The 16,347-nt window shown below is 33.8% G+C and overlaps 1 protein-coding gene across 1 annotated transcript in view; it reads left to right on the forward strand.

Annotated features, from left to right (window-relative positions):
* Positions 1–15,803, forward strand: part of LOC150011473 (solute carrier organic anion transporter family member 1B3-like) — a 46,209-nt gene extending 30,406 nt beyond the window's left edge. The window contains exons 11-15 of the mRNA XM_090275478.1: positions 2,710–2,872; positions 4,784–4,968; positions 8,383–8,447; positions 11,328–11,445; positions 14,657–15,803. Coding sequence (XP_090131604.1) covers positions 2,710–2,872; positions 4,784–4,968; positions 8,383–8,447; positions 11,328–11,445; positions 14,657–14,870 — 745 coding nt within the window. The 3' untranslated portion in view covers positions 14,871–15,803. The remainder of the gene's footprint in view (positions 1–2,709; positions 2,873–4,783; positions 4,969–8,382; positions 8,448–11,327; positions 11,446–14,656) is intronic.
* The last annotated feature ends 544 nt before the right edge of the window (positions 15,804–16,347 follow it).

A 16,347-nucleotide genomic window follows, 5' to 3' on the forward strand; every position in this document is an offset into this window, starting at 1 on the left:
TTTCTTCCTTTAAAAAAAAAAACTACATAGTTTGTAACAATAGTTATAATTTATGGGGTGCTTACAATGAGTGATGGGTACTTTTATCCCCATTTTATAGATTAGAAGAGCAAGGTTTAGAGAGATACACAAATTACATGGCTAGCAATGTTGACTCAGATTTAGGGTTTTTTTACTCCAAAATTCTTAGCCTTAATCATTATAATCTTGGATGGATCGTGAGATGAACATAAATGACATTTTCTGTAAGTGGCTGAACTATATATATATCTGCAGTTAATTTTGATGTTTAACAACTATCTTTAAAAGAAAACATTTTCTTACATTGCAACAAATACTGCTTCTTCTAGCATTGTCTTCATTAACAGAATTGATAAATATCCAATATATAAGTGCATACCAGCCCTAAACAATCTTTAATTTTAATTATTATCAAGTATTGTAAATTATTCTGACTACTATGATCTCTACCTCAAATCAAGGGCAAGATTCCTGTGCATATTTCTTATCATCTCCTGGATACAGCCAACAACTTCTCAGGAGGGTTCGTGTTTAGGAAGGTTCACATTCACGTGACAAGCAAAGATCCTTGCATCAATCACACTCAGTTCAGTAACCATGCTCTTTGGCTATTTATTGTTGGTTCTGAGCTTTTGCACTCTAGATCCTGTGAGATATCAATTTTAACTTGTCAAATATTTTCATATTTCTTTACCTAAGCATCATCCTGTTATTGGAGGCTTGACAGCCTAGTCTTGCATTAATCTCCCAGCTTCCTCCTAATCCTGACTGCTATTGATTATTGCTATACAGCATCACCTTCTGCACTGTTACATCAGAATACAGAGTACCTAGAGCATTGAACTTCAGAGGTAAAAGAACCTTAAGATCATCTTTTTCATTAGTTGAGACTCAGAGAAACTATGACTTGTCTGAAGTCTATGAGGCCTCCAGATGGCACTACATCCCATCATTGGTTCAGGGGTTCCCTAGTTGTCTGGACAGCCTTTAGCCTTTAGCCTGTTTTCTGAAAACAAGTATAGTAACTGCCATCTATTGAAAAACAGGCAGCTACAGGCCTGTGGGATTTTTTTCAAACAGTAAAATTCTACAAAGCGCCTCCTTAAAGGTCAAGAAGATTTATGGGATACATCAACGCCCTCACGGAATTCGTAGTCCAATGATAGCAAAAACAGGATCAATGTATTCAGTATTTCTGAAATGTTAGTTCCTAGGATAAGTTTTTAAAGTATGAATTAGGGCAGAAATTTTCAGAAGAGGGTCTATAGGGGTCCCTGAGAGCTTATCAGAGTGTCAATAAGTTTTAAAGTATTTTTAAAATACCAAGGTAGTATTCACCTTTTTCCTTCTCATTTTCTCATGAATGTATAGTGACATTTTCTAGGCCCACAAGACATGCAATAATGACATTAGCTTGTGGCTAATGATATGTGTGCTTGTATATTCTCATGTATTAAAGTTTTCTTGGCCTTATTTCTAAGAGAGTATATATCAACAGATACAACCCACTTGAACAAGAAACTGAGGGCCCCAAAACTTTTGAGTGTGAAGGGCTACCGAGAACAAAAAGTTTAAGAAGTTCCAATTTTTTTCCAGAAAAATTCTTGTGAGGTTGATGTTATTACATATGACTGACAAATGACAGAACTGATGTTAGAAAGAGCAGTCACGTTGCAATGATGTGTCAGAACTAATGTGAACACGGGAGTTTCTGATTGCAATGTCTGGACTGGGTCATGAATCATTAAGCTTAACCATTCCCAGTCATATGTCCCCAAGCAGAATTAGGTATTAGATGCTTTTTAATAAAATTGTTGATCATAGAATTTTGGAATTTACTTTTTCATGTAAATTATTTTCTCATTCAAAGTTAATGTATCAATCCTCAATTATCGTCAAGACTTTTAACAAAAAAAAAAGATTTTAAAAATCTATAAGAAAATTAATTATATGAAAGTTCTATGTTGTAATTTTAGCAGTGTTTTAAAATTATGTTTTATAACTATAATCATGTTTTACAGTAAGTCATTATAAAGCATGTTGTAGTTTTATTTTAAAATTATATGGAATTTTTCTAGTTTTTCTCAACTGATTCTATTTTTCTTGATTAAAAAATAACTTAATCCTCAGGGATTATGATTTAACCATGTCAAATTCTTTTTCTATGTAGTGAAAATAGATTATTAAATTCAAATTAGTTAAATAATATTCATAGATTATGAAACTTTACAGTGAGCTCGGAGGAACCCTAGTCTGATGCCATTACCTTGCTGAAGAGAAACTGAGTAACAGAAAAATGAAGTGATAGAATCATGAAGACCTCTTGTCTAAGTCTTACTTATTCTCTTTGGTTATTATTATTATTTTATCTTATCTAGATAATAAGTTATGTCTGGATAAAGATGGAGGGTGAAAAAGTTAATAAGCCCTATAAAAATTTGCCATTTTGGCATCATTACTCATCCAATTTCTCTACCAAATTAAAGGACAACCATTCCCCTTATTTCTCTTTTCCTTACCTCTCCTCTCCCCTCTCTGCCCTCTTCTTCCCACTCTTCTTCTTCCCTCCCATTCCTTTTTCTTCTTTTTACTTCCCCTCTCCCCCTCTTCCTCCTTCTTGCGTGCACTCTCTCTCTCCCTCTCTGTCTCTCTCTCTCTCTCTGATATATGTCTATCATATATTTTCAGAAATAATCCAGTGGCATCTCACATAAATGTACCACTTTCTTCTTGCAACTCAGACTGCAATTGTGATGAAAGCCAATGGGAACCAGTCTGTGGGGACAATGGAATAACTTACATGTCACCTTGTCTAGCAGGATGTAAATCAAGCGGCAATGAAAAGCCTATAGTGAGTATTAGGTTTTTTTCCTTCTTTTCTCCTTAATCAAAATCACAGAAATTTATTTAATAATTATTTATCATATTTTTCTATAACTATGGTCTCCAGTAAAAAAGTAAAAGAGAAAAGACTTCCAGTATTATTTGTCATAATGATGGCTAAGATGTTGTGTAAACAAAGCCTCATATAAAATCTGCCTGGATTTTATAAAACTTATACAGAAACAGAACAAAATTTGACTTGGGACACAAAGAGGTTTTTCTGTTGCTTGAATGTTCATTTGTAATTACATTTTTTCCCCTTGAGTGTATAAGAATATGACCTTTTGGAATTCAGATGCATTCAGGATCTCTAAAAAGTACCTCATTTGATGAAAGGATATAATTTCCATTAAATTGGAGGTACTGTATACCTCTCAGCAGTTAGGAGAAAGTCCTGAGCCAACTCCTTGTCAACACTACCTGCCTTTCCAAAAGAATTATATGTAATTTTGCATACAGATTCTGACAAGTTTATCTCTAGCTTCACTACACTTTTATCTTTCAAAGACAGTAATCAAAGTTTCATGCTCACTTAACTGTCCTGACTATGTAATCAGCTCTGACTATTGCTTTCTACCACACCCTTCTGCCTTTGATTTTCAAACTTATTTCAATTTTTCTGGTCCATAGTTCTATTAATCACATTACTGAAGGGCACTGAAAACTTTAAAAAAAGTAAAGCACCTACATTTTTTGAAATTGGACCATAAATTTGCACATATATGGCCCAAGGGTTGTATTTAAACCCCACATCTCACTGGAAGTGCCCCATTTAATCCATGGTCTCATTTTGCCTATTAGTGATGCCTGAGACACGATGTTACAATCCTATAGAGAGTTCTGGTTAGAATGGTGACATTATCTTCTTAAAATTAGCACTGACTATACATTCGGGGACTACTGGGGAAGTATTTTACCAAACCCTCAATGATAAACATTCTTAATCATTCAAAATAATATTCTTTGTATATAAGTTTGCTTTCATTGGCCAACAAGCTTGCTACATAAAGGGTTTTTCCACATTATTCCTTGTGAAAAAGTAAAGTTTGGTTATCAGATAAGTACAGATTCAAATTCTTCCTTCATTTTTCCTTCAAGAATTAGCCTTTAGCATTAATACATTTAAACTTCTCTTAAACCTTAGTGTAGCTTAGACTCAGAATCAAGTTATTGAAGCTACCTGTCTTATAAAGTGCCTGCCAAATTAAATCTCTGAAATTATTTGTTCTTAAGTTTTTTCCTTCTGTGCTCTAACTATTAGGGTATTCTGTTGAGTTTCCCTCTCTGGTAATAACATTATCTATTCTATAATCTGTCATTATGCTCTTAACCTTGGTGTTTGCTGGTCAAGATACAATTCCAGCACCTCTCACTGGCCCATTTTCCCCTGGACTCTTCCCTAATTCCAGTGAATGGCTCTAGTCCCAGATTTTGACCTCTCCCAAACTGCTATATTTTCTGGATTCCCTGGTAATCCTTCCTCAAGGAATGTCTCTAATACTTAGTAGAGATTGTTAAAGAGAGTAAGTAGGTGTGTTATAGATAGTAAAAGTGAGTGGGAGAGAAACAATAAAAGAATTTATATTAATGAGGAAATTATATACAGTTTCAGACATTAATTTCTCTTATTCTTTCCTAATTTTTAAATCAATGATGAATTAAATGTTAATGATAAATTATATTTTGTTTTCTAGAAAGGAATTCAGGAAACTATTTTGCCTTTCAACTATTAGGCAACTGTATTTTTGGAATATTTTCTTTACAAACTGTAAATATTACATCTTGAATGAATAAGATTTATTAAATATAATGAACTATATTTATAGACCAGTAATATTGTGCAAATATATTCTGTAATATCTCAAAAACTATTTTGTAGGTATTTTATAACTGTAGTTGTGTGAAAGCAACTGGTTTCCAGAACAAAAGTAACTCTGTAAAATTGGGTGTATGCCCAAAAGATGATCAGTGTATACAAAAATTTTATATTTATATAGCAGTGCAAATACTGAATTCTTTTACCTCATCATTGGGAGCCGCCTCAACTGTCCTGCTGGTTTTTAAGTGAGTATCACATTTTAAAAACATTTTTATGTATATGAGACTATATACATAATTTTCCATAATATATTTGGAACACAAATTAATATTTTGTTACATTTTAATGTTCTAAGAATTTTTTAGAATTATTTTGATGCATGAATGACATAATTAATAATAATTCATCTGATTGTTACATTATAAGATAAGAGATTCTGTACTTGCTCCTCTTGCTAAGAATATTAAAACAGATTGATTGAAATTTGTCTCAATACTGAAAGAATCTCTGTTGTAATTCTAAAAGAACTTTTAATTTTGAAATGCCTTATATCCTAATAGGCCTGTCAAAGTGAATTACCTATTGATTTATTGAAAAGTAAAATTTGGGAACCAGATTGTGTAGTATAAGGTCTATAATATTCCAAAGCTTTTAATCCACCCTTAAATCTTTTTTAACCTAGTCTCTCAAATACCTTCACAGACAAGGGAAAAACATGAACAGAATTTATTCCTTTCTTCACTCATTAAACTAATACTTTAGGCCATGCTTGACGAAGAATATCCCATGGTCAATAAAACCGATAAAGTACCTATTCCCATACAGTTTAGAATATGACAAGGGAAGAATGACATAAACAAATAAGCTTAAAAATAAACTCATAATTATAAATTGTCATTAATACTAATAAAGAAAAAGAGTTCTAATAAAAGGAATAAAAAGGGAAACCTAATTTAGGATTGAGGTGAGGAGTTGTGAGGAAGAAGACTCAAAGAGTATGTCTCAAAACAAGTGACAATTAATCTAAAGGTCTAGAGAATAAGTTACCGAAATGAAGAACTTTTAGGTCCAGGGGCAAATACCTTGAGGCAGGAAAGAGTTGCTGTGTTCGAGAAGTGAAAAGCCAGTTGGTTGGAACATACTAAGTGACAGGAAAAAGACACATGATAAAATTGAGGGAGGGTTAGGAAGGGAAGGGATAAGATAAGCACTATTGCTGAAATTGATTATTCAAACACCTAAAATTAAAAACATAAATGTTTTCGTGTAGGTCTTTAAAAACATATTTGCATTAGTATGGTGACCTGGGTTAACATTTAATTATACTTATAAGACCTAGGTAGTTGACCACAAGTATCTGTCAGCCAAAAGCATAACATAGAAGGGAAAAAAGGTTGTCTTTTTGGTTGTGGTTAAAATGAGCATAGTGATTACATGATTAAGTGATTAAGATTAACATTTGTCAAAACATTTATTGATCTCTCACCAGCCTTTGATTTTATCAAAAGAAAACTTTTGGAAAATAGATTGTAAATTAAAAATATAAGCTTTAGTCTATTAATAATTAATAATAGTAATATTAATATAACGCTATTGTTAAAATTAGACTAAACAATAGCGACGCTATTCACTCAACATGTTTATTATGTGTGTCAAGCACATAATTTCTGGACAAAAATGTGAACAAGAGTGATAAAGGCCCTGCTTTTATTTTCCTCTGGGAGGGAATAAGGGATGGGGAAATGGATGGGTATAGAAGAAAAAACAATAAATAAATAAGGAAATATGTAAAATAGGAGAAGTGTTAAGGATTAGAAAGAAAAGTAAATCATAGTCAGAATATAGACAGCAGAGTAAGGCAGGAAAGCAGTACCAATTCAAATACAGCACATTTGATAAAAGACCTAAATAAAGAATGAAAGTACAAGTCATGATGATATGGGGACAGGCACAGAGCAATCCCAGCAAGAGAGTGGCAAAGGTAAAGGCCCTGAGGTGAAGCATACCTGACATATTCAAGATCAAGAGCGGTAAGAAAAAAAGAGTTAAGAAGAAATGAATTTGAAAGTTGAAAGGCAGTTAGGAAGAAGGGGTTGCTCAAGATTGAGAATTAGGGAAATGTATACTAATTGGCATGACCACAAGATGGAGGAAGAAAGACCAATAGTGTGAAGAGATTAAAAAAATGAGGAGGACAAATTATTGGAGAAATGGTCTACATGGATATTGAAATAGGTAGGAAAAGTAGCAAAAATAGTTGTGGGAAAAAAATGACAGAGAACCTAGTACTAATCATCAAGGAATGACAGGGTGGTGATGGGCAACTCTGTAGATACTCCAAGTTGTTGAGGGGATGCTGTATTAGGATGGTGCACGTTGTGAGGGGAGTTAGAGGTCTTCCAGAGAAGACACTCGTGTCTGGAAGTGGTTAAAAACAATTAAAAAGCAAGAACATGTCCCACACTTCAGGCCCAGTGACACAGAGCATGTTGGGGAAAGTTGAAAGAGTTACATGGGAAGACAGACATCAGGGGGCAGCCAGACTGTCTGGAGCAAGAAAGTAAAGGGATTGCTAACATTGTAGGACATAAGGATTTTGCTGGTAAAAGGCTATGCGTTTCGGGGAATGCAATGGAGGCATTTGGGCGATGAAAAACTTGAAGGAGACAGGGTATGATTAAAGGGTGTATTTAACTATGTTTGGGTGATAGTCCTAGGACCCACAGATACGGAAACTGAGGTTAAGAGAGATTATATGACCTCTCTAATTTACTTAGTTTATATGAAACATCATTTACCTCTTTATCCTCAAGAACAAGAACTAAAATGGAATATTCTAGGCAGCACTTAGCAAATCTTGGTTGAGTGACTAAATCTACTTATCTCTATGAACAAAAACAGTTATCAAAACAGTTCAAGAAAAAAATAAATTTTTGTATCAGTTAATTTAATATTTTAGTAAAAAGATTTTTGAGCCTCAGTCACCCTCTCCCTATTGCCGCTGGATAATCCATGTTACAGGTTACCATAGGGGTGGTAGTGGCCTCTGTTCACTGAACACACACCAAAAAATATGGAATTATGGAAATAACTTTCTAAATGCAAGAGTAAGTTAATTTCTAAGAGGGGAGATAAATGTGGTTGCTACCTTTAAAATAACATTAAAATACATTATACTCTAAAATACAGATACCTTTTTGACACCTTCCTTCCTCAATTGTGTTATGTAGTTCATAAATCATATTAGTCAATTTTTCTATTAACAACAATGATCCAAATCAGATGGTAGAAAGAGCTCTGCTATGACCTAGATCTAAAGTATGTACTCATGGCCTGTGTCAGCTAAACAGAAAACACAAAATCATTTTCTTCACAGGCATAATAAAGGCTGTTCCAAGCACTGCCTCATAGGATTTTATAAGGTGTCATGTGAAAATGTTTGTTAAATTATCCTGAAATGGTAACTCATTAAATAAATATGGGGAAAATAATAATTATTATCATTCAGATCTTTATCTTTAAAACAACTGAAAATATAACTTTAAATAAAGTTAGCTGTTTACTACTTGAGGGTTTTCATTTGACCATGTTTTAATACTGCACTCAGTTTGGCATTTTAAAGATGTTTAATGATTTTTTTTGCCTTTATTTTATTTCAGAAATGTTCAACCTGAACTGAAATCACTTGCTGTGGGTTTCAATTCACTCATTATACGAATACTAGGTAGGATAAATAGACAAATTATATAAATTATAAATTTAAGATATACATTTTAACATCAAGGTCAAAGACTGGATGTAATTAATTTCAATTTTTTTTTAAGTTAAAAAACTGTATTAGTAAAATTTCTTTCTATTTTTGTGGTAAATGACAAATAAGAGATGGAGGAAAACTGTTTGAACTAAAAGAGAATTTGATTGTTAATTCTAGCTCAAGTCCACCTTCAACTAGAAAAAGGAATCATCATATTTATTTTGCACTCTTTCGAACACAATGATGGGTGCTCTGCAGTTTTTTATTCCTTTCAGACTTAGGAACATTTCTTCCTATAGGCAGAATAGAAGGCCTTCCTTGTACATTGAGGGGGCAATGCCCCAGAGAGCTGGGGGCCTGGGGACCTGGTCAGGCTGAAACTGCAGAACAACAGAAATGGACTTTTGCTGCCCTGCTTCCCACTGCCTCGTTCTCTACGGCTGGAGCAGCTTTTATCAGAGGTTAGAAGTGCCAGAGGAAATGAGAACTAAAAGAACTGAGCATCTTGGAATCAGGAAGTGTTTTGAATGAAAGCTGAAGAAATCGCCTTTTTTTTTTTTTTTTTTTTTTTTGTTACAGAGTAGAGCTGTAGACACTTGAGGTTAAAGGGCCTATTTCTAAATATTCAAACGAGGTGATTAGCATAAAGTTTAAGAAATCACCCTTCCTCTCTGGCTACCATTTACCATTTAGACCACACAGATTCCTGTTAGTTTAACACCTTCTAGTTTAACTCCTGCGCATGCCTCTGTGTAAGACCTATTAACACTATATGCTAATTGCTGGGAAGCAGGAAAAGGGCACCACTCGCCTAGGGATTGAGGTAGAAGACCGATCATGGCCTGGAGGCAATTTCTTGGGGCAGAAGGAAAGGAAGTGGGAGGAGTCAATCTCTGGGACCCTTGCAAGCAAAAGACAGAAGCCTAACGTGGCCAAATTACAATGGAAAGCCACAGATCCTCAAAGGTAAAAAGAGGAAATAGAACAGGCCTGAGAGAGGAGAAAAAAAGGTGCTGCAGGATTCCATTACAATTCTCTTCCAGAGTTCTCTTCTGCTTCTCTAATGTCGCAGCCTCTGTCCATCCGGCAGTTCCCACTCTCCAGATCCAAGGGAGATGCCTTAGTCCTAGAATCTAGAGCACAGAAGCTAGCAGAAGAACGTAGAAACTGGGGAGCCAATGCTCCTTCTGATATGCTGAAATAAGACTGAGAATAAAGTTCTAGTGACATAAAATTTTAAAAAATGAATTTTGTCATCCTAGTTTTATCTTATTTTGATATGTCCAGTATATGACACAACGGAACCTGTCTGCTTCTATGGGAAAAATACATACTGATTACCAAACTTCCAATTCAAAAACAGTTGTCTTGCCCTGGCTGATGTGGCTCAGTGGATTGAGCAACGGCCTGCAAACCAAAAGGCTACCACGCCAGTTCGATTCCCAGTCAGAGCACATGCCTGGGTTGCGGGCCAGGTCCCCAGTTGGAGGCATGTGAGAGACAACAATCTATATATCTCTCACACATTGCTCGTTTTGCTCCCTCTCTTTCTCCTTCCCTCCCCCACTCTCTGAAAATAAATAAAATCTTTCAAAAATAAAAAGTAAAAATAATTGTCGTCAAAACAATATATGCATAAATTCGGGAAGATTGATAGCTTATGTTAGACTGAAAATGACTTTTGGAAAACAAATTATTTGAAATTTTTAAACTCTAATAATGATTTAAGACCAAGTTTGTTGCCTAAAACTTTTACTTTATTAAGTTTGGTCCAAATAAGCATGTCCCTAAAATTTTTGGTCAAATTACCAATGCTTAGAACTAGGAGACAATCTCAGAGTTCATTAAAATAGCAATAAAAGTAGGTGGGCACTTCTGCTATAAGACAACACACATGATCCTGAAAAGCCTCACATAGTGCAAAATCATAAAGCACAAATAAAAAAAATATAGGTTAGGAACAGATCACAGGAGGCCTAGGCAACATTCCAATCAGAACATTAATAGAAACAAAATTCAGCACCGCAGGCTGTGACCTGGCCAGCCAAACCTGCTTCAGGAAGTATTAAAAATGCACAACATCAAGGGAGAGAAAATGTATGGTTGTGGGCTCTGGTGACACTCAGAAGGTGGACATGTAGCTCGGAGCCAAGAAAGGACAACCTGCCAAGAGCCTAGCATTCTGTGAGGCTTGGCCCTTGGGGGAGGAAGTCCTAGCGTTGGCACTTACCTTTTAATTTCCTTAAAAATAGAGTTGAAAATTCTCCTGCCTTGGCAGCATCTGAGAGCTTTTTCATTTTCTTGGAAAGTTATGTCTATTCCCACTCTCCCAGGTCTCTTTGCCAAAAAAGAAGAAGAAAAGAGCATATGAACCAATACAACATTCATGTTTTACTAACAACATTCTCCTTTTCACCAGTCAGGCTTAAGTTACTTGGCATTATAAGAAGAACCAAGTAAACAGGCATATAATTAATGTTCCTATGTGTGGTGACAAGGTGAGGGTAGAAAACAGATGTCTGTACTATTAGTTGTGGTTTGAGCTTTTGAGGTACCTTTTCTATTTTTTTATTAAATTTACTGGGATGACATTGGTTAATAAGATCATAGAGGTTTCAAGTGTACATTTTTATGATTCATGATTTGCATATTGCATTGTGTGCCCACCATCCAAAGTCAGATCATCCGTCACCATATATTTGACCCCCTTTACCCTTTGAGATTCCTAATTATCTTGATTCTTGAGTAGAATCAGGTCAAAACAATTAATCCAAAATGTATCAACGTGGAATATTATCCCATTACATTTGAAAGGTGTTCCTTGACTTCACATCTCATCTTATGTTGCAGGAGGAATTGCAGCGCCTATATATTTTGGGGCTCTGATTGATAGAGCATGTATAAAGTGGTCCAGTGGCAGCTCTGGGAAACAAGGTTCTTGTAGGATATATAACTCCAGATTATATGGGTAAGGTCTCTTTATTATATTTTATTAATTTATTTTTCCATTGATGATTTTAATTATTAAAGGATGAATATCACTGTCAGTATAATAATATTAATAATTAGAGCCACCATTTAATAAACTGTATCCCATGTTGTATCAGGTAATCTGATACCTTGTTTTAATACTCATAGAAACTGTAGAAGATGAACATTTTTCTTCTTTTTCTTAAATATGAAGAAACCAAAATTTAAAGAGAATGAATAACTTGTTCAAAGATCACTCAGCTAATAACAAAAATGATCTGGGATTTCTACTGAAATATTTTTGTTTCCAAAAACTCTCCTCATAATTAACAATAACAGTTTTGTTCAATGGCCTCTGGCTTCTCTTGGAAAATACAGAATGACTGACCAGGGCTCTAGTCATAGATTAATGGGGAACAGAAAGGAAAGAATTATTTCTATACTATTCTATTCATAAGGAAGCAACTAGGTAGCTATCTAGAAAAAAAATTGTGGCAATAATATCTGAACTTTAAATAAAAGTTAATTGCATATTAATCAAACACATAAATTTCATACTTGAAAATACAAGTATTAGAAGAAATAGTGATAGAAATTATTTTAATTATCTAGGAAGCACAAACATTTTTCTAAGGGTGACCCAAAACTCCAAAACCCATCTTTTGAAAAAAAAATGATAAAATATATATTTTTAAAAACTCTGTGTCACAAAACTTATCTTAAGCAAAGTTCAAAGATAAAAGATAAACTGGAAAAAGAGTTTATAACTCACAACACAGACACAAGGTAAATATCCTAAACATATAAAGAGCTCTTAAAAACTGAAAACAAACAACACCAAATGCTGGCGATGATGTGGAACAACAGGAACTCTCTTTTATTGCTGGTGGGAAGGCAAAATGGTACCATCAGTTTAGAAAACAGTCTGATAGATTCTTATGAAGTTAAATATAGGCTTATTGTGTAACCAAGTAATTGTGCTCCTAATTATTTACCCAAATGAGCAGGAACCTCATATCCACACAAAAACCTGCACATGTATATTTATAGCAGCTTTATTCATAATTGCCAAAATATGGAAGCAACCAAGGTGTCCTTCAGTAGGTAAATAAACAAACTGGAATATATTCATACAACATAATGTTATTAAATAATAAAAAGAAATTATTTTATGTCAGTTTATGTCAGTTTATTTTGTTCATTAGATTCCACATATAAGTGTCATATGGTATTTATCTTTCATTGACTGGCTTATTTCCTTAGCATAATACTCCCCAGGTTCATCCATGCTATTGTAAAAGGTAAGATTCCCTTCCTTTTTCATTCCATTATGTAAATGTACCACAGTTTGTTTTTTTTTAATCCACTCATATACTATCAGTATATGGTACTTGGGCTGTTTCCAGATCTTGACTATTGTAAATAACGCTGCTATGAACATAAGAGTACATATATTCTTTTGAACCAGTGTCTTGGGTTTCTTAAAATATATTCCCTGAAGTGGAATCACTGGGTCAAAGGCAGCTCAATTTTTAATTTTTTGAGGAAACTCCATATGGTTTCCACAGTGACTGATAGCATCAGAGGGGATGAGGGTGGGTGCTGGATGGAAGAAGGAGAAGGGGCACCCAAAGAACATATATGCAGGACCCATAGACACAGACAACAGTGGGGATAGCCTGAGGGAAGGGGTGGGGAGGGGCTGGGTGAAAGGGGACAAAGGGAGAAGAAATGAAGGGTTCTGTGAATAAAGCTTAAAAAAATAAAAACTGAAGAGAAAGAAAAAGAAATAAATTGTTAAGCTAAAAAAAAGATAAGGGAGAAACTTAAATGCACATTGATAAGTGAAAAAAAATACAGTTTGAAAAAGCTACATACTTTATAACTCCAACCATATGATCTTTCCTAAAGTTTGCACAATTCCAGCAAGCTGTCAGTAACTATCCCTTTTTATAACTCTGTGCATTTTGGAGCTCACTCACAGCCCTTACCACTTTCCCTTTGGCCAGTTTGTTCATTGTCTGAAGTACTTTGGAAAGTAATTGCTTAAAAAGAGCTGAGCATTCACCAGTGAATACACAACAAAAAATTAAATTGTCACCTCATGAGTTTTTAGATTTACTATTTGGAAGTAAACAGATAATCATCCATTAATTTTATCTAGCATAGATATGTAATATCAACAATTCCTAATCCAAGGAATAGAAATGTACATTGGTATCAATTCTAAATTTAAACACAACTTTTTAAAACTTTCTCTATAACGGTCACATAACAAGAAACTCATATTAATTCTTCTTGATAGCAATGGAATATTTGAAAAGTTTAACATTAGCATATTACTATTTTATATAACCCAAGCATGAACAAATATATTTGAAGACTTTTAAAATATTTCTTTCATCATATTTGGTACACGACAAGATCCTACTGAAATTTTAATAAACAAGTTTAAACAGGTCAAAATTATATAATTAATATCATTCACCTTCAATTAAACCTTAATTGTTTGAAAGTTTGTTTTGCATAAAGTTTGTCAACATTTAGTTAACACTGTCATGAGGCCAGTGAGTGCTTCCTGATCTGCTAGGAGCTTTTAAAAATGCTGAGTTCTGTGTCCCACCTTCAGACATTTTTATTTAATTGGTCAAGGAATGTGTCTTGGGCATGGGAATTTTTAAATCTCTTCAGTTGATTTTAATGTGCAACCAAAGTTGAGAATGACAACAATAGACCATATGTGATACGTTTCTTTGTGTGGTTTTGTTAAACATTTCCAGTAGGCCACACTGCAGGACATTCCGGACTGCATTTGGTCTAAAAGCTAAATGTTGGCTTCTGGTTCAATCTAAATAGATTAGATTTTATTATCTCACAGTCAGTTCATTTCTTTTATAATCTGTCATGTTACACATAATATCTGTCTTTGAGAAAGTTAAGCATTCCAAATACACCTTACTTTATAGAAAGCACTGGGGTACATCATTAACCACCCTTAGTTTCTGTGTTTTAATATTCTTTTCAAAATAATCAAAAGTTTTTATGCTCTAATAAAAAAATCACTAGAATTGCTACCTTAGTATTTTCATATGTAATTTCAAATATCATTTATGTTTTTTTTTTCTTTTGAGGTATTCTGCCTACTGGAGTGAAGCATTGTAAATTGTTTCACACAATTTAAAATAAAAATTGACTTTCTCTTTTCACAGAAATACCTTCTTTGGCTTGATTGAAGTCTTAAAATTAGCAACAGTTATTTTGTATATTGTATTTATTTATGCTATGAAAAAAATACATAAAGGAAAAGATACCAAGACATCAGAAAATGGAAGAAATGCTGAGAATGAAGCAAATGTAGAATTCTTAAATAATGATGGACATTTTGTACCTTCCCCCAGAGCAGACAGTGAAACATATATGTAAAGGGAGAAAAGAAGTCTTCTGTGTTTTCAACCAACACTGTATTAATTCAATAGGATGTTATTTTTGAGCATTTTCCGGTCTTCTTACTGACTATTCCCGCACTCGTTACACATGACGGGACAATGAATTGCCTGTGAATTTGTAATAATGAAACAAACTATAAATGAAAATGAATGGGAGTACTTTTGTTATTTGACTATGCATTTGTAATTAAGATTAGAATTTAAGATCCACAGAGATTTCAAGTGAGAGCAGTATGTAATAGAAGAAAACATTATTTGCTCAGGTAATGTAACTCAGTAAAATCAGTGATTAGAAGAAGATAGGTAGAGGTGAAAAAATGAGGAGGAGAGAAATTTATAACCTAAATAAGGACAAAAGCATAATATGTTTATAAAAAAACAGTTTGGATTGTGTTACTCAAGCCTAGAGTCTAGTATAATGGAGGATTTTTACTATCATAACATCTGTTATTCATGTATTAAGTCATATATTTCACAGACCTTATTCATTTATAATTCAAAATTGAGTTTGATTTGTCTAGCAACCTCAATGCATCTTATTCCAACCTCCCAATAAAACACTACTGAAAACAGAGATAAACAAAAATTTGCAAGCTATGGTTGTCAGACAACACACTACAGAATGTGCTGTTTCTTTGGGGCTCATGACAATGAATTAAGAAAAACTGACATTAACTTGAAAAAGCAAAGCCCATTTAAACGATGTGTCTTCATTTCATCTGTGTGCTCTCTGGAAGAAGTGGAATCTGCACCAGATAATTTATAAGCTGTCTCTCAACTGCATAGTTTTTTATGTGTGTGTTTATTGGTTTGTTTTTGGTGCACAAAGAGACATCTTTCACATCCCCACAAGTAGGACAAGAATACAGTGAAAGAGAATAAATATTTGAATATTGCGTTTGCTAGTGACAGCAGCGTTATTATAGTGAATGCTAGAAATTATAATGTTTATTCTAATAGATTAAAAGAAATGTTTTGGGGTACCAGAATCAGCTGTGAAACTTTCTTTTAGAGAACCCAGTCTTCAACTCACCCCAGAGATTCTGATTCAAAGCATTTGAATATATAACTTGGACATCTTTTAAAAGAAACAAGCCTCCATATAGAATCCTTGATAAAGAGAAACAGAAAACCAAACTGTAGGATAGGGGGGATATTCCTGAATACAGTAAAGTCACACAACTTGCTAGGATCTGGAAATAGGCCCGGAAATTATATATATATCAACCTATTTTCAGGCTGTAGACCTGAAAAAAGTTTCGTTAATCACACAGGCAGAAATTTCAAAAACCACTCTGTTGTTAGATTACTAAGTAACAAGTCTGATGCAATCTTGTCTCAGTATAAACAAAGAGAGAAATTATGAAGCAATTTTTTTAATATTACAAATTAAAGCAACATCTCAAATATTTATTCAACAATTATTGAGTGTCAAATATTTATCAAGAAAAGTA

The sequence above is a fragment of the Furipterus horrens genome, unplaced genomic scaffold, assembly GCF_987537825.1.
Source record: "Furipterus horrens unplaced genomic scaffold, mFurHor1.1.pri manual_scaffold_4, whole genome shotgun sequence".
Classification (NCBI taxonomy): Eukaryota; Metazoa; Chordata; class Mammalia; order Chiroptera; family Furipteridae; genus Furipterus; species Furipterus horrens.